This window comes from Gamsiella multidivaricata (genome assembly GCF_025024155.1).
Source record: "Gamsiella multidivaricata strain RSA 2152 chromosome Unknown BC939scaffold_130, whole genome shotgun sequence".
In the NCBI taxonomy this organism is placed as follows: Eukaryota; Fungi; Mortierellomycota; class Mortierellomycetes; order Mortierellales; family Mortierellaceae; genus Gamsiella; species Gamsiella multidivaricata.
In genome coordinates this window covers 24,587-51,029 of record NW_026251838.1, presented here as the reverse complement: position 1 = coordinate 51,029, position 26,443 = coordinate 24,587, and the positions used below count along the sequence as shown (strand labels likewise).

The 26,443-nt window shown below is 49.5% G+C and overlaps 9 protein-coding genes across 9 annotated transcripts; 3 read left to right on the top strand and 6 right to left on the bottom strand.

The window, feature by feature from the left end:
* Positions 1–126: 126 nt before the first annotated feature.
* Positions 127–1,556, bottom strand: BC939DRAFT_469520 (uncharacterized protein). The gene has a single exon (XM_051558022.1). The coding sequence runs from the start codon at positions 1,396–1,398 to the stop codon at positions 265–267; it is 1,134 nt and encodes a 377-aa protein (XP_051406408.1). The 5' UTR covers positions 1,399–1,556; the 3' UTR covers positions 127–264.
* A 351-nt stretch (positions 1,557–1,907) lies between these two features.
* On the bottom strand, positions 1,908–3,046 carry BC939DRAFT_403946 (cyclin-like protein; the record flags this gene model as incomplete). The annotated part of the gene is made up of 2 exons (XM_051552775.1): positions 1,908–2,675; positions 2,771–3,046. 2 exons carry the CDS (start codon positions 3,044–3,046, stop codon positions 1,908–1,910), a joined length of 1,044 nt encoding a protein of 347 aa, XP_051406407.1.
* A 1,627-nt stretch (positions 3,047–4,673) lies between these two features.
* On the top strand, positions 4,674–6,334 carry BC939DRAFT_485486 (cell differentiation family, Rcd1-like-domain-containing protein; the record flags this gene model as incomplete). Its single annotated transcript, XM_051559314.1, has 6 exons — positions 4,674–5,100; positions 5,244–5,399; positions 5,498–5,604; positions 5,682–5,777; positions 5,896–6,086; positions 6,187–6,334. 6 exons carry the CDS (start codon positions 4,674–4,676, stop codon positions 6,332–6,334), a joined length of 1,125 nt encoding a protein of 374 aa, XP_051406406.1.
* Positions 6,335–6,750: 416 nt separating this feature from the next.
* BC939DRAFT_403948 (Sec23/Sec24 trunk domain-containing protein) lies at positions 6,751–9,936 on the bottom strand (the record flags this gene model as incomplete). The annotated part of the gene is made up of 9 exons (XM_051552776.1): positions 6,751–7,026; positions 7,118–7,315; positions 7,416–7,613; positions 7,698–7,816; positions 7,928–8,697; positions 8,783–8,880; positions 8,971–9,420; positions 9,506–9,633; positions 9,726–9,936. 9 exons carry the CDS (start codon positions 9,934–9,936, stop codon positions 6,751–6,753), a joined length of 2,448 nt encoding a protein of 815 aa, XP_051406405.1.
* Positions 9,937–11,603: 1,667 nt separating this feature from the next.
* Positions 11,604–12,660, top strand: BC939DRAFT_469513 (INO80 complex subunit C). The gene is made up of 4 exons (XM_051558021.1): positions 11,604–11,826; positions 11,954–12,200; positions 12,306–12,373; positions 12,474–12,660. The coding sequence occupies exons 2-4, from the start codon at positions 12,080–12,082 to the stop codon at positions 12,603–12,605; spliced, it is 321 nt and encodes a 106-aa protein (XP_051406404.1). The 5' UTR covers positions 11,604–11,826; positions 11,954–12,079; the 3' UTR covers positions 12,606–12,660.
* On the top strand, positions 12,571–14,423 carry BC939DRAFT_52791 (uncharacterized protein). Its single transcript, XM_051561438.1, has 2 exons — positions 12,571–12,725; positions 12,835–14,423. The coding sequence occupies exon 2, from the start codon at positions 12,837–12,839 to the stop codon at positions 14,202–14,204; it is 1,368 nt and encodes a 455-aa protein (XP_051406403.1). The 5' UTR covers positions 12,571–12,725; positions 12,835–12,836; the 3' UTR covers positions 14,205–14,423.
* A 219-nt stretch (positions 14,424–14,642) lies between these two features.
* BC939DRAFT_508408 (uncharacterized protein) lies at positions 14,643–17,273 on the bottom strand (the record flags this gene model as incomplete). Its single annotated transcript, XM_051560997.1, has 1 exon — positions 14,643–17,273. One exon carries the CDS (start codon positions 17,271–17,273, stop codon positions 14,643–14,645), a length of 2,631 nt encoding a protein of 876 aa, XP_051406402.1.
* A 2,239-nt stretch (positions 17,274–19,512) lies between these two features.
* On the bottom strand, positions 19,513–22,241 carry BC939DRAFT_469507 (NAD-dependent glycerol-3-phosphate dehydrogenase N-terminus-domain-containing protein). Its single transcript, XM_051558020.1, has 5 exons — positions 21,981–22,241; positions 21,667–21,810; positions 21,002–21,104; positions 20,258–20,622; positions 19,513–20,149 (listed from the first exon to the last, which is right to left on the bottom strand). The coding sequence occupies exons 1-5, from the start codon at positions 22,016–22,018 to the stop codon at positions 19,777–19,779; spliced, it is 1,023 nt and encodes a 340-aa protein (XP_051406401.1). The 5' UTR covers positions 22,019–22,241; the 3' UTR covers positions 19,513–19,776.
* Positions 22,242–23,217: 976 nt separating this feature from the next.
* On the bottom strand, positions 23,218–25,492 carry BC939DRAFT_508406 (Leo1-like protein-domain-containing protein; the record flags this gene model as incomplete). The annotated part of the gene is made up of 4 exons (XM_051560996.1): positions 23,218–23,790; positions 23,896–24,579; positions 24,699–24,915; positions 25,023–25,492. 4 exons carry the CDS (start codon positions 25,490–25,492, stop codon positions 23,218–23,220), a joined length of 1,944 nt encoding a protein of 647 aa, XP_051406400.1.
* Between the last annotated feature and the right edge of the window lie 951 nt (positions 25,493–26,443).

Sequence of the window (26,443 nt, the reverse complement as noted above, 5' to 3'; positions counted from 1 at the left end):
TACTTAGCGCTCTATGCTTCGTCATGGTGCATCTATATCCCTCTAAATCCTGGGGCTCTGTTTCATCCAAACGATAAGGGTAGTCTCCCCTCGATTCGACCACACACAATAAACCCATTCTTAAGAAGCTCGATTTTTGAGTTTATTTACTTGAAAAAAAAAAAAGAAAAAAAAAGGCGTATATACAACGCTTCAGTCTGATTGTGAATCGACGCGTCAAGATCTCAAATCACGCTATCCAAGAAAAAAGCCGTTTTCGTCTTCTTAGCCAAGAGTTGGTCCATTCGACTGCTTGACCTTCTGCTCTGCATTCATCGTTGGCTGTGGTTCGTTTGTGCCAGCGCCAGCGGCTGCCGCATTCGTACCTGTGGTTGCAGCGTCAATTCCACCCAACACCGAAGACATATGCCCAGTGCCATTCAACTTTGCCGATGGCTCTGTGATCATGTCAGTTGCACCACCGTTCACTCCAAAGGCCTGGGGCTGAAGCATCGTCGTCGCTGATGGAGCAACAGCGGCCGTGATGTTGGCGTTGTTCAAGTTCAAAGGGTCCGCCGCCGCTGCCAGTGAGGGCACTGCTGCTGGAAGAACCACAGCAGCGGGCGCAACAACTGCACCATTAGTGGCACTAGTACCGCTTAAACTGAAAGGGTCCGCCGCCGCTGCCAGCGAGGGCACTGCTGTTGAGGGAATCACAGCAGCGGGGGCAGTTACACCGTCCATGGCACTAGCGCCGCTTAAACTGAAAGGGTCCGCCATCGCTGACAGGGAGGGTACTGCTGTTGAAAAAGCCATAGTAGTGACTGCAGCTGTTGGCTCTGCCACTGCTGCAGCCGAAGGAGCCGTTGTCGTCATTGAAGCCAGGGGAACCTGGGCCGGGATCGTCGACAGTTGAGGAGCCGCGAGTGCTGGTGGTGTTGTCGTGATCGGAGCCGTGAGGCTGGCGGCAGTCGTCGGTTCGCCCAAAACAGTGGAAACCTCTGGCAAGGGAGCCTCCGCTGGGGTTGGTTCCTTCAATGTCTCCAATGCCGCGACTGTTGCAGGTGTCGTCGTCGTTGTGTCGGTGGTAGATGCCACTGCGGGCACGGTCGCTGAAGCGGAAGCAGGCGCTGGGACAGCTGTGGTAGTGTTCGAGCCCGCTACTGGCAATGCTGCCTCGACCGCGGCTACAAGTGGCGGTTGCTGAGGTTGTGCGACGGGTGTTGGTGCAGGAGCCTTCGGCAGCTCCTCTGTGACCAAATCTACAGTCGGATCCGTCTTAGAGAGCTTTGCAGCAGGCGAGACATTCGAGGCATTGCTACCCTTACGCTTGAGTTGCTGGGGTGCAGCAACAGCGGTGGAATTTGCATCCTGAGTGGCAGCGGCCTGCTTGTTTCCTCTGGAGCGCGTTGTGACCATGATTGTAATTGAATGTGATATGAAGAGACTTGGCAGATAAGGCGGATCAATCGATGAGGGGCCTTTAAGAAGAGATTTCGTAAGCTTGTGGTTGGTTCTTATGGAAGTTGAACGATGGGAGTGCAAAAATGGAAGTGGAGGTGGTGAGTGCAGGAAAGAAAGAAAAGAAAAAAGATGGGCCCCAGGACCCATAAAAAGGCATAGGAGGTCACGTGAACTACGTAATAGGCGAAGCGTTTCAGATAACCAATCGCTGGGGAGACAAGGTTGGCCCATGCACACGAACTGAGCATGACGACATGCATTTCGCTTAGGCCATTTGGCATGTCTTGTTTGTATATCGATATCCTCAAAGGAATGGTTACAATGATTTTGAATAAATATCGAGTTTTATTGCGGTGAGCAGGGAGGGAGGGATGGAGACGGAGGATCTTATATACAAGTACAAGGAATAATAATAAAAGAAAAGCGAGAGGAAACAACATGGCATGGAGGAAGAGAAGATAAGCTCAAAATCCCCCAGCTTCGGCTTGCAGTTGTTGCATTTCCATTTCCCGAGTCATATTGTAAACCCATTCCCTGACAAAAATCGATGCCTTCAAAAATCGTTTCGTCGAGTACTTCCTGAAGATAAAGGTCTGGGACTTGAGTGGTCGCTGTAGATAATGCACCATACGTTCCATGCATGGCATCAGCTCCTCCTCTGTGTAGCCGGAATAATGCACTAAGTTGTCATGCCAATCATAATGCCCCATCATCCTCCTCGCGAGACAGAGCGCAGCTCCAGAGATCATCGAAGGCGGACACTCTAAAAAGTTGCAGTCTAGAAGAGGGATCTCCATCAAGTACTTTGCGACGGTACGCGAGTGAATATCGTAGTTATCGGCCTTGCTGATGCGACGCAAAAAGTTCATGGGGCTAGGGTACGACAGCTGGAAGCCCAATGTCTGCAACATGTACCGCTCGGCCTGCAGAATCTCTTTGTCCTTGAATCCACCGTCGGACATGTAGATAAAGTTCGCTACCGAGGGTGCCATCACCTCCTCATACTTAGCCGCGATGAACAGCGCCGTGACACCGACCAATTGCAGCTTCACTAACGAGACTGAACGCAGAGACAGGAAGCGGTCGATGAGGTTCACAGACAGGAACAACGTCTCTGGGAGCAGCTTGAACTTATAGTGAACCTCTGCGAGCCAGTCAATCAACACCCCTCGCATTTTCCAGGCCAATTCCTTTTGAGAATCCATGTATCGCGGATCAGGCATAGTTAGCACCTAACGGAGAGACAAAGGGTAAAGTTTGTTAATGGCTATTGCCCATGATGCAAGCATCGGCGCGCGAACAATAGAATTCCTGCACGATGTAATACCTCCAGCTCCTGCATGTAATCAAAAATCTGCACGGCATATTCCGACACCATCAAAGGATCATGCACGTCGTCTGCATCCAAGTCGTCCCACTGGAGATAGACCTCGCGCTTGGCTCGCTTCCTATTCTCTTCATCCTCATAGGCGCGCGCCTCCTTCTCACCCTCGAGCAACGGTAGAAGGGATTCCGTTGTGGACGGGGGCAAGACTCGCTTTACAGCAGACTTGACAGGCTGCTGTGCCAAGGGTATGCGTTCTGGTACAAGTCCAGGCTCCATCTTCACGACCACTGCCTCCTTCTTGACTACGTAGACGCGTTCCTGGTGACCAATAGCCTTTTCCTGTAGCACTCGCCTCGATTGGTGCTGGACGGGCGCCTGAACAGGGATCTTGACAGGCACTTGGACGGGCACCTGAACGGGAGCCTGAACAGGGACCTTGACAGGCACTTGAACGGGCGCCTGAACAGGGCCCTTGACAGGTACGGACACCTGAATGGGTGCCCATCGGATGGGCGCCTGAACTGACGGTACACGGACCTTCACTGGCTGGTTCCTGATCACATTAGTGTTGATGTTCTAATGGCGGGAATCGAGTCAGAATTGATACGTTCAAACGGTTCAGATCGGTTAAACATCAATATTTTCAGGTACGCGTTTTAATTTTGTTGCGGTGGACGTGACAGTGACAAGAAAGGTCTTGGAAAAATAAATAAAACGATGTCATCGCAGGAGCAATGAAAGAATATGTGATGACATTGTGAAATGGATCGAAGGAAAAAGACATTACCTCTTTGTTTTCTCCGTTGCTGGCAAAGTTGGGGCGACTATTGGTTTTCTCGACCAGAGCACGCTTCTTCAGGGCAGTACTGCTTGATGCTGTGGCAATGACTTTGCCCTTGGTGGATGCCTGCATTGAGCTCATGGCATCCTTGACATACGTGACAGCCTGCTGACCACTGGCGAGGTTCTCGTTGTTTTGCGCACGTTTGCCTGCCATCAATGGCGCGCGAGGACGCGATATCTATCCAAATTGTCAATGTTATGGACACCTTCAGCATACGTTATCTTATAATCAAGCGCCATATCATTCCAATAAGGAGAGAACGAGGCGCAGGTGACAACTTACAGGCTGTGACATGATTAAAGATGTGGATGTGGATGCAGTTTCAAAACCGGATGACCCCCCTTTGCTCGAGGGAGGGGCAGGGAAGCCAAGGGTGCAGGCGTAGGTCCAGATGCGCGCTGAAACGCAAGGTCAAGAAGAACAAAAGGACTGATGTATTAAGAAAATATCAGAGTGAGGGGTCAAAAGGCTTGTTGAACAAAAAGGGAACGGGAAAAGGGATATCAATACATGAAGGTGTTTTTTTTGTCAAGAAAATAGGAAGGCGATCGGTGGAAGGCGCGATGGCTGATTAAGCGAGTGAAGGCGAGTGAAGGCGAGTGAAGGGGAGTTCGAGGACAGGATGATGGCCAATGGAGTAGGGGACAGCGAACAATCACAACAGCGATGCAGCCAACGCAAAAAGGCGGTAACCAGCCCATAACAACAAAGGGGCGGAGATGGAGCTATGAAATTCCATTAATGGGCGTATATGTATGCAGCACACGCGATCGCAGACTGTAACCATGCTTCGAAAAGAATAAATTCCTCTTCTCGTTCTTCATCATCCCATCAACACGAACCTGACAAGGCTCGCCTTTAGCGAGAGACTGAGAGAGCAAGCGCAACCCAAGGATTTCGCAAAGACGCATGTATGCGATGCAAGGACAACACTCTTCCACCATGCAGCAGTACGCTCAGCAGGGCAGACAAGGAGGCAGTGGAGGCCTCTCCGGAGGAGTAACCATGCACGGCCTCAATCCCAACCAGCTTGGATACGGTGCCGGTGGAATCACTGGCATGAATAATAGTCAATTAGCTATGCAGCTCCACCATCAACAGCAACAGCAACAGCTTCACCAACAGCAGCAGCGACAGCAACAGCAACAACAGCAACAACAACAACAACAGCAACAACAGCAGCAGCAGCAACAACAACAAAGGCAGCAGCAGCAGCAGCAGCAGCAGCAGCAACAACAACAACAACAACAACAACAACAACAACAACAACAACAACAACAACAGCAGCAGCAGCAGCTTCAATTGCAACAGGCGCAGCTTCAGCAGAATCAGTACAGAACAAACAGCATCAGCATCGAAGATGAAAAGATCTATCAATTGGTCCTAGAATTGACGAATCCAACGAATCGTGAACAGGCCTTGCTGGAGCTGAGCAAGAAGCGCGAGCAGTTTGAGGAACTGGCCCTTGTACTGTGGCACTCCTTCGGTATGTGGAGACAGAAAAATACTGGCATCGAAGCAGATCACTTAAAGTCTGAATTCGCCACCTTTTCAATTCATTCTCCACTGCAGTTTTACTTACTAACCATCCTACCTGTTACTTTCATCCACTTTTTGATATCACTACAGGCGTCATGTCTGCCCTTTTACAGGAAATCGTGTCCGTATATCCATTGTTGGCACCCACGGGACTGACGGCGCACGCGTCCAATCGCGTGTGCAATGCCCTGGCCCTGTTGCAGTGTGTGGCTAGCCATCCCGACACCCGGGGACTATTTCTCAATGGTACTATAGCATGCCTTACATGTCTCTTTTTGTCCCTTTAACGATTGGCCTAGCACTGCTGTAACCGGCTCTATCTACTTGATTGATACATTCAATAGCCCACATCCCGTTGTTCCTTTATCCTTTCTTGAACACGACCAGCAAGACCCGACCCTTTGAATATCTGCGTTTGACAAGTCTCGGTGTCATTGGCGCATTAGTTAAGGTATGAAGACACTTGGTTCTGTTTTGCTATCTTTAATAATTTGATCCGCTACTTATGACACTGTTGCCTTTATCTAGAATGATAACACAGAGGTGATCACCTTCTTGCTTTCGACCGAAATCATCCCCCTGTGCCTGCGCATCATGGAGACCGGAAGCGAGCTCTCTAAAACTGTATGTCCGCAAAGGCCATTTACTTCTCTCAGTTCACATGTGGACATTTGTCCGAATTCAACAACTTTATTGACCCGTGCTTTTTTCTCTCCCTTTCTATCGCTGCTTGTTTGCATAGGTTGCTATTTTTATTGTGCAAAGGATATTGCTAGATGACATGGGCCTGGCTTACATCTGCCAGACCTACGAGCGCTTCTATGCTGTCGGGGTCGTCCTCAGCAATATGGTCCATCAACTCGTGGATACCCTAGCCGTCCGACTATTGAAGCATGTTATCAAATGCTATCTCCGGCTCTCTGACAACCCTAGGTACGATATCTAAATGATCTGTGGATCCCTATTCGCCTGAAGGAAGCAGGCTACTCAGATCTAGCGTTTTATTCACATTATTTCATCCGACGCACAATAGGGCTCGCGAAGCACTGCGACAGTGCTTGCCGGAACCGTTGCGGGACGCGACGTTTGCACAGGCGCTCAAAGACGATATCACGACAAAGCGACTTCTGGCGCAGCTGCTGATCAACCTGGCCGAGAATCCCAACGGCATCGTCAACTGAGTCGTGAAGGGAGAGCTGTGAAGAAATAGTCAACGACGTGGTTGGTGTCTCCCGCGCATTTACAAACCTCGAGTATCCTTGAAATTCTTTCCATCCTTCTCTTTACTTTTGGACAGCAAACCCATCCTTTTTATGCGTTTATGTAACATCCTTCATACTTGGCACGGTTCTGACGTGCTCTTTTGTGTACAAATTGTAATCCGCCTCATTCTTTCGGAGTTGAATTTTTTCTTGTCTTTTCTTTAGATATTCTTGTAAATCTTAACAGCATGGTGCTCTTTATCTTTCTTTTTCCATTGTATCAATACCTTCCTTTTCCACGCAAGCTGAATTCATAGAGAAAAAGCATTATAAAATATAAGGCCTCTAGTTTCATTTTTACCCTCTGGTATCTACGTCCTCAACCCTTCTGTCATCTAACGGGTAGTCCACATTCCCATCGATGAGGACTCAATCGGCTTCGAGGAGACCCCGTTCTGGATCATGCGATGGATCGCACACAGATAGTCGACATACGACATGGCCTCGTTGTTCTTGTCCTCGACTAACTGGTTCGAGAACTCCAGCTCAGACTGGTCCAATCCTTGACGGACCACCACTAGGTCCAGGTACTTGCTCCTTTGGCTCTGCATGTACGAGATGATCGTTCGCAGCTGTGTACTTGTCTGGCTCGTCAGCTCTGGCAAATGGTGCTGTGGCACAGGGGAAATAAAATACGGTGTCAATATGATCGGACCATAATAACAAACATCTAAAAACCACTACAATATTTTAAACATTTACCATTGTTGGATCAACAACGTCTAAGGTCGGTACACCAAAGACATCCTGCAGGAACTGCGGTGAAATCTCGCGTCCGAGCCAAAGGTACGTGGCCTGCCCGTTCTCAAGCAAATACGCGCCCAACATGTTTAGGCGGGCGTATGAGACACGGATCAAGGGTGGCAATCGGACACGACCCGTCGCGTCTTGTACACCGACCTAGTATTGAGTAAAGACAGCCATTTTGATTTAGTTTCCTTGTTTTCATTTGCAGAATGAACTCAGAAAAAGATGAAAGGAAACAGGGGCTGCAGTATACCTTGTCATCCATTTCGTGAACGGGGATCATGCGCGGGTACAGGAATGCGATCGATTCGCTGACGCCCATACTTTTGAGCATGCGCATTTGGTGCACCCTCATATCACTGTTGATATCCCTGCCCGCGCGAAGCGACTTGGATTTGAGGAATGTCAACGCATACAGAGGGAACAGCTTGAACGACTCGGGAAGGATGAGCTATGAGAGAATAATCGAGGCCGTTAGCATAATGTATTTTCCATGAACAAGATATCAGGACGCAGACACATCAAAGGTGCCCACCTGTCCTGGAGCGGTAGACGAAGCGCAGTTCTTGCGGTATGAAGACAAGATCCTGACGCACTTGTCTGTCAACGCATCTCGCACATCCTTCAAAGGCTTGGTCAATGCTTGCGAGATCGCTATCGAGCGAGTAAAGCAGCAAACATTAGCACATTAGCATAAGTGCCACGCAAACAATACGGCAGAGTAAGGAAATCTTCGATTCGCGTTTTTTTTTGACTCCCCCTTACCTCCTTTGATCAAAAAGTTAATGGTCGTATCCATGTCCGCCCAGCGGAACACATTGCCCAGTAACGTTGTCACCGGCGTGCTAAAGTTATGCACCCTCACCCTCCTCAGTCCGTCTGCCGTTGTATACAGCAACGCGACCTGGAACGACGCCTCCGTTTTCTCGTCCAGCTTGCCATCGTGCTTCACCAACACCCCAAATGCTTTCTCCGAATCCACTCCCGCCAACGACACATCTGTACTATTTCTCATATGGAAGTTTCCAAGGTGCTCCGTGATTTTCAGACCAGCGGAGCAACGCACTCGCATCAAAGCATCAAATCCGAACGGCCGTCCTACGAGCTTGGAAATGTTTCCAATCAGTTTCGCGCCATCCCGCGAGGCATTAAATTTCGGGAACAAGAGCGTCTCGCCTCCTGTGATACTCGACAAACACCCCAGGGTGGCGACGTCGATGTAGGCATTCGGAAAAAGGAACAGATCAACGCAAAGACCAGCATCGACGCATGACTCTCCCAAATTCTTGTAGAAGTCATCCTGAGGTGCATATAGGATCTTCTCCTTGTCAGTGCCATAAAGTTTGAGGTCCTCGCGGTGTTTCAATGCACCAGGTCCGTATGTTGGAAGAGCAGTCTGAAAAAGGATCAACTTCCCTCCGCGGTGTTCCAATGCTTCACGCACAGCCTGGACGACAGCACCGATAACGGTCTCTGCTGTCTTGTTTTCGGCAAAAAGCTGCGGGAGAGAATCCAATAACGTCTCCACAATAGTCCTAGAGCAAATCAGACAAACGAAGGTTAATCGTATACACTCTTTTCGAAGGAGATTAATCAACAGCCAAAGAAATGTCCACTCACTTTGAGGTCTCAGCGTTGACCAAGAATCCATCGCTGAGAGGCACAAAGACATCGTTGACATCCGGGACAACCATCATTTGTGCCTGCTCTAAGTTTGGCTATTATCCCAGCATGCGTGGAAATCCTACATTAGTCCTCGCCCATACTATCAAGACTTGCCAACAATACGCGTGATTATCAGCACATACCGAAATGTTGTAGAAATGCACAGTCTTGTCATATGTTAGGATGCCAATCTGGGCACCGGGAGCCAGCCTCGATGCGCCATTTTCATCCCACACAGCACGCTTGATACCAGTCACGCACTGCGCCAGCATGCCATTCTGGATGGCGGTCCATGACACGTCGATCGCAAAGACATATGCGGCAGGAGCCGGTGCCTTGTTGTGGTACTCCTTTGGAACCGCAAATTCGATGGTGCCGTTTCGCAACTCTGGCCTCTGGTCCAGATCCAAACGACGGCCACTCATGTCCAAGTTACAAAAGTAACCAGGATCGACATCGTTCTCAAACAGACACATATTGCAAACAAAACGCTGGCCTCCGTTGGTGAAGATCATAAAAGGGTTGATATAGGCGTTGCAGCGACGGCATCTGGTCGGACCCGACTCACCAAAATCGACCGTTTCAATGGGAGCCTAGTATGTAAAAATTTGCCTTACTATTAGTACGCAATTTTGGCGTGCAGGTTCAGAATGAAGTTGCCTTGGAAGATTTACGAACCTCATTAGCACGGAGATTTGCTAATGGCTGGATGATGAGACCCATGGGTAATTGCGAAGTATTCAAGAGCTCCTCCGTATTAGGAACGTTATAGGTAGTCATCCTGAAGAACCTGGGGTTGCAGTTCCCTATTGATCATACATTCCAGGTGTCAGTCGTCCCGTCGATCAAAAGTTTATCATAATCAATTTCTAGCAAAGAACAGCAGCATCAACGATACCTTCATCGATCGCCATAAAGTCGGAACTGGCGAGAGGAGTAACGTGCGTTCTAGATGAGGTCATAAATGGCTTCTCATCCCATTCTACCTGGTCCGCCTCCTGAACAGCGACAGGCGATGGGATCTGATCGGGATCGATCCTTGATTTTGAAGCAGGTTGCACTGGGGGCTGGTTTGACTGCGGTCTAAACTGTTGCTGCTGCTGACTCATGACTTGTTGCGGCATAGGCGGCTGGTTCATCATAGGAGGCGGTTGCTGCTGATAAGGCGTAGGTGGTTGCTGTTGCTGAGGGTATCCTTGATTCATCGGCTGTCCAAAATTTTGTGAACCATAAGGCTGGGGTTGCTGCTGTTGCATATTGTTCTGGGTATCAAGAGTGTTCATTCCAGATTGAGGAAGCGGGGGCATAAATCCAACCTGCCCTTGAGGTGGCGATGGGGCCGAAGGATCCGTAGCAAAGACACGCTTGGCCCTTGCTCCGGCCTTTGGTTTGAACTATTAATTGCAAATAAAACAACGCGTCAGCGATTTGGGCGCAACTGCGTTGAAAAGACCAGTAGGCGTAAGACGCTATCCATACCTCTGTTTGCACAGGCAGCCCTTGGGGTGGGATCGGCGAGAACCCAGGGGCCTGCTGGTTTACTGCTCCACTAGAACCAACTGACATGCTCGACATTTGGCCGGTGAGCCCGTTCATGTTACCTCCATTCTGATCTGGGGTTGCAGGTGGAGGCGTCGACAGCTGCTGTGGCTGCTGGTGCTGCTGCTGCTGCTGATAAGGCGACTGCTGAGATGGTGTTGGCGGTTTTTGTCCCAGTGGAGTTCCAGATCTCTGATATGGTTGTTGAGGGTGCTGGAAAGGCGAGTGAACGTTTTGGCCTATGGGTCCAGGAGTACCCATGGGGGTGGGTGTCTGGGTCATATGGATAGGGCGTGGGGACGGAGCATGTGGCGGTTGTCCTGGGGATTGGCCGGGCAACGGTGATGCAGTCCTGATCTGCTGGTTTGGAGGAAGAGGGGGACGTGGCCCTAGCGGGGGCCTTGCTCCTGCAGGAGATCCAGGGGTAGGTCGAGCTCCATACTGTTGTGGCGGCTGTTGTTGCTGATATGGTACCCCATTGACTGGTGGCCGAGCGGGAGATCCATGGCCTAATATGCCAAGATCAATGAGTGCATGTTAGGGGCCTAGTGTCCAGAGTAGTACATGTCGCTCTCGTATAGTTGCTCTGTTTTCTTACCGGGCTGCATAGGACGAACTCCTAGAGGGGCATTGTTTGGTCTAATAACAGAGTTGCCAGGCATGGGCGCTCCAGTGCGAAGGTTATTAGCATATGGTCCTGGTGCTAAATTTGAATGCTGCTGAAAGGGTGATGGTTGCTGCTGCTGTTGTGCCTGGTGTCCGTTGGGTCCTGGTGTAAATTGTCCCTGAACTGGCGGAGGTCCTTGCTGTCCAGGCTGCCCAGAGTAAACTGGACGCTGCTGCTGCTGAGGGTACCCTGACATTGCTTTTTGTATCTGAAAGAATAAGCCTGTAGCAAGAGTACGTGAGGCTGTGGTTAGAGGTTGATGAAGTGTGAAGAGACCGAGGCGGCATGTTTTCCATGCAAGGGGATCAAGATCATCCTTACAGTCTGATGAGAGACTCCTTGACTGTTTGGGGGCCTGAGGATACTGTTCAACCGCCTCGAGTACGTTCTCTGGTTCGCTCAACCCTTGACAGGTATCAATGGGAAAGGATGGACTGATGGCGAAAGAGAATGAAGAATGATGATGATCCTTGAACGAGAAGCACGCATTCGGGGCGTAGAGCGAACCTTAAGGGCTATCCATGGGGCATGTTGCACGACATGCTGCACACAATTCACTCTTCCCGTCCATCAGCTCTCCAGTTAACCAATCACGCAAAAGCAGAGTCAGCAATGTACGTCCACCAGTCCATTAACGATTCAGCAGCAAGGAGGAGCTATAGTCGAAAGCATTTCATCAACTCTGTCGGACGACCGATTGGAGGCCAACGTGTTGATCTTCCTTGTCGCTCATCAACTTAATAGGGTCGCCAAATCAAAATCCAGCAAGGGCCGATTTACGCGCAAAGGAAAGGTAAAACGGGAGGTGGTTTTCGTCCATGAGTGCATGTCAACCCAGGAAAGCAACGCCGTTGAGTGTTCTAATCGTCGTCCTTGTTCAACAACAACAACAAAAACAACAACGAACTCGCCCCGACTAGGATGAGGAGGACGATGACCAGGTTACTGGGGCCTCCTCTATTGCATCCTCCATTTCTGCATCGCCTTCGAGCTCCAGCAGCGGCACACTTGATCAGCCAAATCAAGGAGTTCCTGGAGTACTGAACATGGCGCATATTCACAAGCCCTTCAAGAAATCAGGATGGCATGCGTCCAAAAAGACAAAGAACTTGAAGCAGATCATTACCCTGGAAAAGGCCAAGGAGTGGAAAACAAGCACTCCAACTTGTAAGTTGATCGAATCAGCGTTAGCGACGCATTTGCTCAGCATCGACTCGCTGCAATGCTTCTCTCTGACAATTGCTTTATACCTATTGCCATCTGCAATTGTAGACTGGAATATTGAGGCACTGCCATCGATGACTCCACAGAAAAAGTACTGCGACATTACCGGACTGGAGGTGAGCACAGAAAAGCAGAGAATAAGTAGCGGTCTTTGAATGATGTCGATGGATGTCGGTTCATTTAAACAAGTATTTTCAATTGGTATGGTTTATCTAGGCTCGCTACACGGACCCAAAGACACGGCTGCGGTATCATTCGACGGAGGTGTACCAGTCGATCAAGAACCATCCCATTGGCGTCGTGCAGCAGTACCTCGGTCTGCGCAATGCGGCCGTTGTGCTCAAGTGAAATCTAATCCGTCTCTCTTCATTGCAAAAATAAACCGTGTATATTATTCCTTCTACAGATATGCCCTCAGCGTAATGTGCCCTGATGATAGCTTACAGCTGCACAGGCTTTTTTCATAAGGTTAGACGGCGTTAAAATGCCAAGAATGTTTTTCGTCCCTCGCCCTCTGTCTTTTATTCTTCTCACACTTTCTTCATTCCTCATCTCCACCTTCCTTCCTTCCTCTCAGTAATGTCATCCCTCGACCCAAATGATCCCTTCGATGACGGCCAGCCTTGGCAGAGCGTCCCCTCCACCTACCTCAGCGCTGCTCAGAAGAAGAAGAAAAACAATGACAGCGCTTCGACCACCTTTGGCAACGAAGCACCCATCCGCTATGAAGAAAACCTATCCGAGAGCCAACCCATCCACTTGGCACTTCCTACTTCCCCAACCATCCCGCTTGCTCAGCCCTCGGCACCCAGTCTCGAGGCAGCCATACGAACCACGACTACTACAGCTACAGCCACTTATAAAACAACAACCAGAGCTGGAGAATCTTCCCACCAAGGAATGTTCGAGGACGCACCCCCTTCATACGAGGCCACGATTATCAAAGATATCCCCCAGCTTCATGACAACTACGACCATCTTCGAGGACCTCCCGGCCAACGTGGCCTTGATATCAAGACCAGGATACCACTAGATTCGACGCCGTCCTCCCATTACTATCAGTCCGGCAGCGGAAGTGGAAGCGGAGGTCCAAGTAGACCAGACCCCTCCTCCTCGCTGCCTCCAACACAAACCGCCCAATACGGCGCCATCAGCCCATCGTCTTCTTCATCACCCTTAGCCCAACCCTCCGCACCCAACCTCCTGCAAGGCCAGGTTTCTTATGGTCGCGAAGATGATGCCTTGCACTCTCGGGATGTGGATCGCCTCCTCGGCACCGAGGCCGAATCCCCTCATACTTACGCACAACACGACGACGAAGATGACGCCCCAGAGTCGCACTGGAGCATTGTCGGCGACGGCAAGGCCTGGATGGGCCTTGCCTATAATATCGCCGTTATTTTCCCCTGGGCACTGTTTTGCTTTGTCTGGACATTGGTGACAGCCATCATCGCAGCCGTGAGCATGATTATTCCCCCGATTGGATATCTATGCATGGTCGCCACCGTCACCTCTTGGAGAGCCCTCGCAAGAGTCGATCTGGTTGTGTCACGATCCTTGGTCGACTACAAAGCTCTGGAAAAGTATACACACCGTACCGCCAAGGTCTTTGTCGGATTGCCAAAGCCGATATTTGAATCAGGAACGGCAATAGCTAGGAGGAGACAGCAGCGGTATAGGAATTTGTGGGATCGGGGCGCAGCCCATTTGTGGGCGACGGTCAGTGATCAACATACAATCAGTGTCTTGTTTTATTTCTTGCTGTGGAAGTTCATGTTTGCGCTGGCGGTGTTTGTCTTGGTCGTGACACTGGGATCCCTGGCAGTCCCGTTTTTGATCTGTCTTTTGCCGACGCTGCTGCTTGTGAGTCGAATGATGATCCTTTGGCAGTTCCGATGGGCGGTCTTTTGGCTGGCGGAGAAGACTCAGCCCATCGCGTTACCATGAAAAGCGCAATAAACCCCACGTAATATTCAAATACTCGACTAGTAGCGACAAAAAAAAAAAGTTCATTTGTACTGCTATAGACTTTGGATGTTTCAGGCCCCAGACGACATATCAAGTTGGCATCCTCATGCGAAATGAGTGTCATTTTGCCTAAGGAACTTGGCGTTTCCGGCTCGCATGGTGTGGTTGGCTTCAATGAATGAGCAGAGCACGACGAGCTTGACCCAGTTCTCTTTCAGCTTTGGCACAATTTGATCAACTGGACTGGACAAAGACAGGGATAAAAGAAAAATGGTGGCGAAACCCAAATTGGTGGCAAGTCTACCTAACCAGCTTTTATAAGGGTCTAGTCCGGGCTGCCTTGGATCTTTGGGGCGCCAACCCCATGCGTAACTGCTACCCTCGCACCAAAAGCAGTTTATTATTACTGATCGCGCTTTAATACTCCTCGCTTCGCAAGTTGGTCAGTCGCACTGACGACAAGAACCTCAGTTTCCTCGCTGCAACTTTTACCAATCGCAGATCCACAATATCCAAACACAGATCCAATTTCTCGAGTCTTTGCATCCGTTCAACCGCCAACAGCACGCCCCCGATCGTTGACCCCATCGTCTGATCCAGAGCCAGTTCCTTCAGATGTTCGCATCGATCTGCAATCCTTCTCAGAGCCATATCCGGGATCTGCCAGGGCCCTATCAAACTCAAGGACCTCAACCATTTAAGCGATCCGATCTTGTACATCTCTCTCGAGCGAATAAACAACAGCAGGTTTGAACCTGGATCCTGCTGTATCTGCCCATGTCTGTGCCCATACCCATACCCTGATTGCTGAAATCTATAATCCTCCGCTGTGGCTGTCGCCAAAGATAGCTCCTCAAGCGCTGGACATCGCTCCAACGTCTCCATACAGAAATGCATACTGATCTCTCCTTCGAGCCTCAGACATGTCAGTCTCGGAAGGATACACTTCCAGCTCAGCGTCGTCGGCTGCCATACCCTCAACCGCGACCGTGCCTCCAGATCCTCGAGCGTATCCTGGAATGCAAAAACCGCGTCCTGAACACAATCCATCAGTTCCAGACTCGGGCCCTGGAGATGGATCCTACGAATCCGTGGTAATCTCTTTGTCTTTGAGCTCGCCAAGATCGGCGCACAGATCAATGCTGTCTTCTTCTCCTGTAGGGCCCAATGAAAGACGTCTGCCCGTCGGATCGGGATCCGGACCTCCTCTAGTCTCCGGCATCGGTCTAAGTACTCGGACAGTCGCGCAGCTTTGCTGTCGACGGTCTCTGAGGGTGGGAACGCAAACGAAAGCCAAAGACGTTTGAGATGTGTGGTTGGAATGGCGTCTAGATGTAAGATGCAATTCGCCCAGGCCGTAGCGTCGATCCGTTCCAGATTCTTGAGCGTATCCATCACCGCGAGGAGATGATTATGGTTATTGTGGATCCCCATGAAACGAGTTGTTGAGGCGTAGGCCGCAAACGCATGCGCTGCTGCCGTGTTAATCGTCGGCGAGGCAGTCGTCAAAAGCGGTGGCGATGACGGGGAGGTTGGCGACGAGCTTGGTGTCACAGCCGCCTTATCGACCAACCTGACATCTCTAATAACATGCCCAAACAGCATCCGATGCGACTTTATAAAATCAACCGCCTCATCCACTTTGAATTCCGGATCCTCCACGTCTGTCAGCTCCAGCTTCGTCACCGCCGCCAACTGCGGTACCAGCTCTGTTGCATGTTCAACGGTATGAGCCACCGAGACTGACAATGTCCGTATCTTCGCCGCGCTATGCGTCATAAACTCTTTTTGGATCTGGTGAAGAACCCTATAGGCCTCTTTATCCGGTGGAGCGATGGGCACGCCGAGCCCTTGGGCCTCATCGTCCCATCGACACTGGACCAGGTTTGCAAAGAGCAGATGAAAGCATTGGATCAAGCTCTGACCGCTTTCCTGCTGATCAATATAGTGCTGAAGATAATCGACATAGCATGGCGGCCGGATCCATTGTTGCCCGTAACCAGGGTACCGTAGCGCAGGAAGACGTGCCTGGACAGAGGTGCAAGAGATCAGGAGCTGGAGAAGCCGAGTGATTTTGTTCAGCTTTAGTTGCGCGAGAGGATTGATAGTAGTACGAGCCTTAATGTTGATTTGTGTGCCATTGTAACAGCAGCAGTTGTTGTTGCTGTTGATGCTCGGGTAGTGATGAGTGTTTGAGATGCTACTGTTGAAAATATGGTGACTGTAGTCATTGCCGTTGTTGCTCCTAGATCGCAGATTGACTTGACTGACAGAGGTAACAGTACTGCCGCCGCCGCTGCTGCTGCTGGTGCCCTTTGGATGTTCTGAATAGGACCGGCGCTGTAGGGAAGCAGGTCTTTTTTGGTGACCTTGGCTTTGTTTCTGCGCGGTAGTATGGCGAGGTGGGGATGGACAACCATGGGTCCGAAGGAGGAGACTGGTGAAGGGATCAATTTGTTTGGACGATGAAGAGGTTGCTGTTGTCGGTGAGTTGGTAGTGCGATCGTTGTTATTGTTAGTGGAGGAGTACGAAGAGGTAGCAGTGGATGTAGTGGATGCAGTGGATGATACGGAGGAAGTGGAGATGTTTTGGGGCCGATGGACTCCTCCACCTCCGAGGGGGGCAATGGGGCCGGTGTTGGCGCTGGTGTTCACATTGTTATTTGCGTTAGCGAATGCGTTGACACTGCTGTGCTGTGGTGTGCTGACATTGATATTATTGGGGTAGTTACTATTTAGCCTGTGGCGAGTAGAGGTGGCTGTAGTAGTGGTAATGATGGAGAGAGAAGGGCGGTGTGTGATCGTAGTCGTAGTTGGGGTTGGACGTGAAGGTGACGGTAAAGATGGTTGAGATAAGGGAGATAAGGAAGATGATGCGAGTCGCCATTGGTCATAGGCGAGGATGGCTCTGAAGGGCGACCGGTAGAGTCCAGGGACGACCTTCGAGAAGAGGTCCGAACAGGTCAGGAGAAGACTGTGCTGGTCAGGCAGGTCGAGGAACTCAACTACACGGAGGATGCACTCTGCGGGGATGTCTGTGATGCGCATTGGATTGGATGCAGGGGATAGAACGGTGTGGGGTAAGGCGATAATAAGAAAGCGTGCTCTACTGTGCTGCTGTGCATGAGAAAAAATACAGACAGAGATATGGGGGGAAAATAAAGAAAAACGACGGGTGAGGGTGGGATGAGGAACAAGTTGAATGAATGAGACGAAGGAAAAAAATGCAATGAGGTGGAGAATGAGTCTTCTCTTAAGGAAGAAGAAGGAAGGAGGGGAACCAAGAGGGAGGGAGGACACAACGGAGAAAGAAGAAAGAGGGGAAAAAGGCACGCCCCATCCAATTCGCCATTGCACACTATTAGGTTTATTGGCATGTCTGTACCTGTACCTGTACCTGTTCCTGTTCCTGTTTCTGTTCCCGTTCCCGTTCCTGTTCTTGTGCCTGTAGCTGTTCCTATGCCTGCTGCCTGTGTCTGTGTCTGTGCCTGTGTGTCTCTACCTGAACGAGGACGCGCTCGTGCCTTTCTTCTGCTTGTCACTTGCCACAACTATACATCTCTTCCATTTACCCCATGCTCCATAAATTATCATGTCTATCTTATAGTGAACTGCAATTTCTGCCTGTACAACGCACTGGATGCATACTCATACAAACATACATGCAACAGTGCATGTGTATACACTGCGTGTGTATAATATGGAAACAATTCCACTCTTCTTCTCTCCTAGGATTTAGAATATATCATAGGACAAATGCAGGAGGAACACGTTCACTACCATTTCCGCATCCTCGCCGTCTTTTCCTTCGCCCCACCCAATTTTCCACTCCTCTCTTCCCCTATCTTGTCCTCCCCTACTCTTCTCTTCATGGACTCTCTTCCTTTCTCTTCATAGTCGGTTATTTTTCGTTCTTCTTCTGTGACACCCTGCCTTCCGCGCTCTGTTTGACGTTACCTATTATTTGATCCGCAAGGCACAATAACAATCCACGACATTATTAATTCAGCTACAATGTGATTACATAGACTAAATCGCATGTCATATCTCTTGAAAGAGAAAACATTTATCAATTCGCTGTGGTCGCATCTAGACACAACAGAAAAACTCGTACAAATGGCATCATCAGTCATCTCTGACAGATACCAGGCAACACAGTAGTTGTTGCGGCAAACGCACTAGCTCTCGCTTCATTTTACGGTTTGGCACATGCGCCCTTCAATCTTGCTTTCTCCTCGCACCCTGCTGCCCCCATAACCTGCCCCCTTGTCTATGACCACCCGTAAACGACATGCCGTATCTACCGCAGTCCATTAAGGCAAGAGAGCCCCCTGTTCCTTTTCCCCTGCCTCTCTATCCCTCAGTCAATCGTTCTCTACCATAAAATAAAAATAAAATAATTAAAAATGCTTAAGTAGGAAGTGTGCACATGGTCTGCCCCTCGCCCATCCCTTGGCTCCTCTCCCTTAGCCATTCTTTTCCTTCTTCTTCCTTTTGCTCACTTGGTTCATCATATCTGCAATTTCCTCATTCAGTATTGTTTCCTATCTACCTTTCGCTCTGTCGCTATCATATTTTTTAAACTATTTTACTTTATCAGAAGTAGGGCACGTCCCTTTTTATTTTTATTTTGTGGAAATGAATATTGGAGATACATGATAGTTCTATGGACAAGGAAGGGGGTGAGGAGAGAAGCAGGGTACCAAAAACAGACGCAAACAAGCCAACTGATAGGCTGTTTGTGTGAAATAAATGAAAATAAATGAAAGAGCAGGCGCCCAAAAGGAGGGCCCATGCTCATTCCAACAGGGTTTCATTTGAAACTGTTGTCAGGGCTGGTGAGAGTATAGTCTCAACTTATGATAGGCCGGTGAGCAAATCTGCGTAGCCACTTTGTATTCTCTGGATTGAGAGCAGCAACTAGACTAGTGCGGTCCGCTCAGCTGTAGACGCGTCAAGAGCGATCTTTCTAGATTGTGGTCAATGCTTCGCGAGTCCATAGAAATATGCATGCATGAGGAGCTATTTTCGACGCGATCCTTCCCCCCCGCCCCATCTAATCTCATTGGTTGCCACTAATACCGTCATCGAGGGCGTTCTCCCGGCCGAATATTCTCACTCATTCTCCGCTACACGATGACATTTGTATTTTGTGTATCTTCACGCGCTTCTTCTTTAGCCAATTAGAACCAAGTAGCCAGCCCCATATGCTACTTCCATGTGCTTTTCCCTAACGCTGAATCCATCGGAATTATTATTACTTCTCATGAAGGGAAGGAGGAGGGAGGGGGGAGGGGGGAAGGGGGGGCAGAACCTCGGAAAGATGCCGTGCACCAGTTACACCAAGAACGGCTACCATTGTCATTTTAAGCGCACCACTGCATTGCACCTGAAAGTGACAACAATTTTATGTCCGGACGGGGCGGTAAAAACAGATTTTCTGCTGCAATCCATTGCGAATGTGTAACGTGCTAGTTTATCTGGAAAAGGCGCCTCACCTATACTTCTTCTTTGCCCATTCTTCCGCATGCAACCCTGCAACACGCTCATCCTAGATATCCTCAACGAGCTTGATCGGCGGCAGGTCCTCATAGCAAATTCTGTAGATCGTCGTCATCAACGGGAACTCATGGCACAGCCCCTTCTTTGACAAGATCTTGTACATATCCTTCGCAGTCGATGTACCCTGCAGCTTCTGTCCGTTCAACATCTCCTGCTCCAGCTGGTCGAACGACTTGCCGGTTGTCACATGTGCCTCGGCCACCTTGCGGTTACGGCCGCCGGCACACGTCGTGATCAGATCCGCAACACCGCACGACTCGAAAAACGTCGCGTCCCTGACATCCTTGTAGAACATCTGCGCAAATTTGCGCATCTCGGCCAATCCGATACGGATGATCGCTGCCTTTGTATTGTCGCCCAGCCTAGTTTGAACAAACAACAAGACGCGTGTGTAATGCAATGTCAGACCTAGGTGCCGCCTAAATTATGAAAGTGCATACAGATCCATCTTTCTCAAAGCGACGACTTACTTGAGTCCATCGACCAGTCCACCTCCGATTGCAATGATGTTCTTGAGTGCACCACACAACTCGACCCCAATCACATCCTCAACAATATTAACTCGGAAATACGGCGTGTGAAAAATATCCCTGAACAACTCGCCATCATTCCTGTTTCTATAGCCGATCGTCGTCTCACAGAATCGTCCCTCTGCGACCTCGCTTGCAATGTTGGCTCCACTCAAGACACAGGACCGGATTCCGAGGGCATCCTGGATCATATCCGAGATCAGTCGGAATCCTCCGTCGTTGTAATCGATACCCTTGATCAACGAGATTGCTTTGCAGTTGGCTGGGATCTTGCCCTTCAGTTGTTTGCAGACACCGGCAACAAACTAGTCATACATAAGGGAGTACAAAAAGGTATTTGTGGATCATCATTAGAAATCAGAATTTCCGCAAACACATTTATCTTAATTCTTCTCACACATTGCTATGCGCGATCCCTAGGCATTCGGGATCCGACAGCCCCTTTGTCCTACATGCTCTGTAAACACTAGCCATCATCGCCAATCCTCTTTATAAGGATTTACCCGCCCTGAGCCGTTCTCACTCTGAACGGTTATCCTGTAACTGCGATTCAATCGAAGCAGTGTATAGGAGGGGAGAGTCCCGAGCACTGCTTCTTTGACTACTCCACTCCTCGTCCCTTGCGCGCTTCTGAATGAAAGCGTAAAAAAATTGTTTTCGAGAACAAACTTCTTAGGTTCATACCTGATGAGGAACAACAAAGACAATCATTGTGGCGTCTGAGCACGTCTGAACCAGATCCGGGCAAGCTACAACATTCTCGGGCAATTTGATTCCAGGCAAGTATCTAAAAAAAAAAAAAGAGACACGACAGCACGAAACGAAAGAATTAGACAAACGGTTCCGCGGATCGGTGTTATCGCAGCAATGATGGCCATTTTTTTTTCCCTTGCATAGATGATTTGTCGTGTTGTGTGACCCAAACAGGTCCGAGATAATGCGCGTCCCTTTTAATCCCAAGAGATCCAGTTTTTTTTTTTTTTTTTTTGCCCCATAGTCCTACGCAGAGCTTATCGCCTTTACAAGGCATCACACCAACAAAAAAAATATGCGGATCTCATCCATCGGTCGTTCTTGCCATGAAAATGGAGAGAGATCTCATCATAAAGATATCGCGTCTCCATAAACTTTTTTTTTATCACTTTTACCCCACCAAAACCAAAAGAGAGTTTTGTTCTGAATGATCAGCAGTACGCAAAGTGGGGAAAACCGAACACCATAGCTCATAGCCATTGCCACAAACCAAGCCCATTGCATCCCACCCCACGATCGGACCTTTTTTTCTTATGTTTTTCTTAAACGATGAAGAAACGACAGACAGACAGAGAGAGAGAGAAAAAGATACGTACTTGACGTTTTCGTGCTTGGTATTGATGATGTCGGTCAAGTTCTGTCCATCGACTTGTTCCTCAAACACCCACATCTTGACCTCTTTGTCAAAATGTTCGAAATTGTGGACATTGCCTCCGATGATTTTCGCTACTGCTGAACCCCTAGAACAGAAACAGTAAGAAAAAAACAAACAAAAAGAGATAGTTTAGTGTTCCATCTCTTACTCAGGGTCCCTGATTTTTTTTCCCACGGGTGTTTCTTTTTGGGCGAACACATTTTCCATGACAAGTTCGTTCATTCCACTGCAATGGACAATGTGAATTCCATTTACCAGTTGCCTGATCCGATGAGCGCGACTTTTTCAGACATGATGACTTTGTTGTTCGGTGTTATATCTGTGTTGAATCTGGTGCTGTTGGTTACGAACAAAGTCGTCGTCGAGGTGTGAAATTGTACGTGGGTTGATAGTCCGGTCCTAGGATGCTTGAGTCGCCTGTCGAGAGTACAGCTGTAGAATCAGAGGCGAACAAAAAAAAAGAAAAAAAAACAAAGATGAGCTGAAGAAGAAAAAGAGAGAGTGAAGGGGAAGAATAAAATAAAAAAGAGGACCTTATGAGAAGGATGCGATGCGTTATTTATTTGCTGACCAGTTGAGGTGTCATTGTTGTGGTCAATGTCTCAGAACGCGCGCCCGCAAGGTAAAAAACCCTTTTCCCTTATACACTCACAAGCATGCGCGCACGGTTTCCAAAATACCATAATTTAGTTGCACCATTGCCATATAAGCCAAATGGGCATGCAAGGATGTACAGTTATCGAATTATATTTTTCTGTATGAGACATTTGATCCATTCCGGCTACCCGGCTTTGATTTCCACATGCCATCATGAGCTGCTGCTGTTGCGACAACATACTAGCACGCAGCCCCGTATGATTACTAGCAATGTCATGTCATTAACTGTCTCAGATCAATCAAATGAGCTTTGATCGAGTGCTGGGTAATTGCCGCCGAAAGAGGGGCGCATCCGATCTGGTTATCTTACCGAGAGTGTGAGTGCGGATCCAACTGCAATTGGGCATTGGAAGCAGTCCCGTACCTGATCCAGCCCGATCTCTCTGCCTGGAGGGCGACTTGTTTATGAGGCATACCATGCGTTGCCGCACTAAGGAATCTATTACTGGCGTGGAGCAGTGGGCGCCTTCCAGGGACAGAAGGTAACAGAGCCATTGGGGTAGTAAGATTGCCGTGAAGTGCCTTCCAAGCACGAGAAGCACTTCGGTATGAGACAAGGTTCATTTGTAATGGAATGAAGGAACTGCAGAATGAGAGGAATGGAAGATTGATCTTTGTTTGTTCTCCTGTCTGCTTATGGAAATCTCCGCAAAAAGTCACTATTCGGCGAAGCAGCAGCATCTAAACATCACTCCCTCTTCATTTCGACGATTTAACTGCTGTTCGATGACTCGATATCATCCAATTGATGAGTACTGTTTATTGCCGCATGTGTGCCTATGCGTGTGGTGTGGATGCATGCGCTTCTCGTATGTCAAAAGAGGAGATCATCTTCCTACTCCTCGTCACTGTCCAATGCAGTCCTTCTCTTCTTGGGCCGTCTCTGCACAGCCTGTTCCTCATCTTCATCCTCATCATGCTGTCTCTCGTCTTCAGACACCCTTCTCTGCTGCTCGCGATCATCATCCGCGTCCTCATTCCGATCCCGATTCCGATCATTGCCAGAACGACGCTTCGGCCGAGGGCTGCCCGGGCTACGTGGGCTCCGACTTCGGCTCCGACTGCGACTGGGACTACGACTGTAGCTACGACCACGACCACCACGACTGCTGCTGCCGCCATGACGACGGATAGGACTACGGCTGCGACTACGGCTATGGCTCTTGCTTCTGCTTCTGCTCCTGCTGCGGCTGGGACTGCGACGGCGGTGTCGATCTCCACTGCGGTCACGGCTGCGATTCCTGTCACGGCTGCGATCTCGCTCACGACTACGATCCCGCTCACGGCTTCTATCCCTTCTTTGGCGCCCACGTCCGCCGTAATCATCTTCGTCTTCCATGCTATCATCTTCATCGCTCGAGTAACGGTTCCTGGACTTGTAATTATCCGATCCGGACTTTTTGATAGACTATGGTATTTAACAGAAATGAGCATTAGTTACGATGCAAACTTACTGCTACCAAAAAGGAGCCATAGAGGCGCATCTAGTATTGACATATAAAAAAATCCTTACCATGATCTTCTCGCGTCTTCTCTCCTCTTCGGCTTCAAAGTCCTCGTCATCTTCATCATCGTGCTCGCCATCGCTCTCCTCCAGTCCACTGGCAGTGAGTCCAGTTGCTCTAGCGTGCCTGCTCCTCTCTGCAGCAACCTTGCGACGACTGCGAACCTGCTCCAACTCGCGCTGTTCGATTGCTTCCTTGGCAGCCTTGGGATCACTCAAGGTTGCCACCATCACGGTCTTGACACTCTTAACATGTTTGCCCGCGATGGCTGCTGTCAATTTACGATGCGTTGACGATTGCGTCGACTGTGGCTGGAAGGTCAAGGTATCTGTGAACGCCTGCTGGGTCTGTAACATCAACTCCGAAGGATGGTGGACCACCAAGAATTGATGCTGGTTATGAAGCGCCTGAGCATTGACCTGGAACATTTCGTCTCCGAGAACCAACGAAAGTGATCCATCAGACCAGCGCACAAAACGAGCATTTGACTCCTTCTCACGGTCCTTGGTAAGAATGCTGGGGTCGTCCTGTCCGTCCTTGAAACGCCAGCGGATTGTGTTTTCGACCTTTAGTTTGATCTTCTGCATGCTTTCAGATTCATCTCCATTTCTCTCCTGGTCATCGTCATAGGTATCTGGGTCGAATGGTTTAGTATCCACGTTCAGGAAGTTTGGCAGACGAGACAAATAAATCTAAATCGGAAATGGACAAGAGTATGATTGTAAGGTGGCGTGTGGCTATATCTTGCTGAACGAGGATTCAAAAGCTGGAAAGTGGAGGGAGGGTGGGGGAATGCATTTCAGTTATGTACCTTGCCATCAGAGCTGTAGGGGAAGCCAATTTCAGGCAGCTGGACTGATGCCCTGTTCTCGACTCTCGTCCTCGATTGAGAGTTGCCATAGTCGTTATCGAGATCGCGATCATCATCAGATCCCTCGCGACGCTGCTCTTGTTTCCTTTGCTTGTCCTTCCTCTTTCTCGCCCGATCGGAGTCGTCATCCGAAATAAAGTCGTCAATAGATGGCGATCTACAATTTGATGCAGGCATCATAATTTACAGTCGTTAGCAATCATAGTCCTTATAGTACCGCCAACAAAAACATCATGGTTGCAGGTTGAGTAGTGTTTCCCTTACCTCCTGTGCGATTGGTGCCTGTCTCGATTATCGTCCTCCTCGCTGCCACTCTCATCCTCGTCTCCAAACAGATCGCCAAGGCTTTGTTGCATATTACTGTCGTCTTCATTGTCGGATTTCTGGCTGCGTTCTTCCTGCTGCTCATCCTCGTCGTCATCGTCATCGATCCTTCCGGCAGGTCTTTTGACCTTTCCTCCAGAGAACTCGTCTCTGGAATCCCGTCCGCCATCCATGTCTTCATCCTCGTCATCAGAAAAACGGTTGTTCCGTCTACGCTGGCGTCTGTCGGGCGAGCCACGAACACTACCTTCCGAGTCCGAGCCGCGGTGGTGAGCGTTGTCCTGGGACCGGTCCTGGCTATGATTCTGGCTATGGCTTTGCTGCTCGTCGTCCTCGTCGTCCTCGTCAGAGCCAAAGAGACCATGTGTAGGATCCTCCTCGGGCATGGGCGTGTGCTCTGAATCAGACATGGCGTATGCTGTCTAATGATGATCTAGTACGTTCGAAATAGAGGATAGAGGTGGAGATGGAGAGCTTTCTTCCTGGGTCGTGATGAAGCAATCGGCGAGATGGCCTACACACTACGAAGGGGCGCGTTGTTTTCTGCGGCTTGGCTCTTGAATGTCGCGGGTCGCGTACTTGATCCTATTCTGAACTCTGTGTTTTTTACGGTTTGTATGATCCTCTCCTGTGCTGCTAACATCATATCGTCGTTCGCGTATTGGCAGCGAACCAGCTAAAATCATCAAGATCGCAACAATTCGACCAGTAGGGCCGAAAGGAATGGAACAGCCTTCCGTATGGTGGTCTTGAGGAGGACGGATGAGAGAGGTCTCCCCGTTGAGGTTGGCCTGGGTCTGCTCTTGGCGCATTTGAGCAGGACTTGGGTTCACGTCAACCTACAGATCTACAAGGTTGGGATTTGGGTGAAGACTCTCGAGCCGCTTCTCATCTTAATCGACGCCCCCTCTCAATGCAGTCTAACTGAGTCGAGCGACATCTTTTTGTATGGATGTTATCTGCGCAGTGCTAACCAGCGTCTTTATTGCTGTGTGAGTTGATTGCCATCAAAACATTTTTGGTGGATGGGATACGGTATTGACCGCTGGAAATAGGAACAGGAATGAAAAAACGACGTGGCCGCTAGGTGCTCCCCAGAGGTATGCATGCCCTCTATCAATCTTTGAAGGGCTGGGCCTTGGCCTCCAAGTAGGCCTAAGTCATCCCCGTCCCTTTCGATAAAAATCAATTGTCGGTAATGGGGGTCCACGACAGAATAGGAGTATCTTCCCGGGCAAGAAAAGGCTTGTCGACACAAAGTTCTGGCTGCAGCCATAGCTCCAGTCTGGGCAGATCCTGACTTTCTTTTGAGGTCACCTCTAGGCCGTTACCGTATGCATTAAAAATCACCCATCAATTTA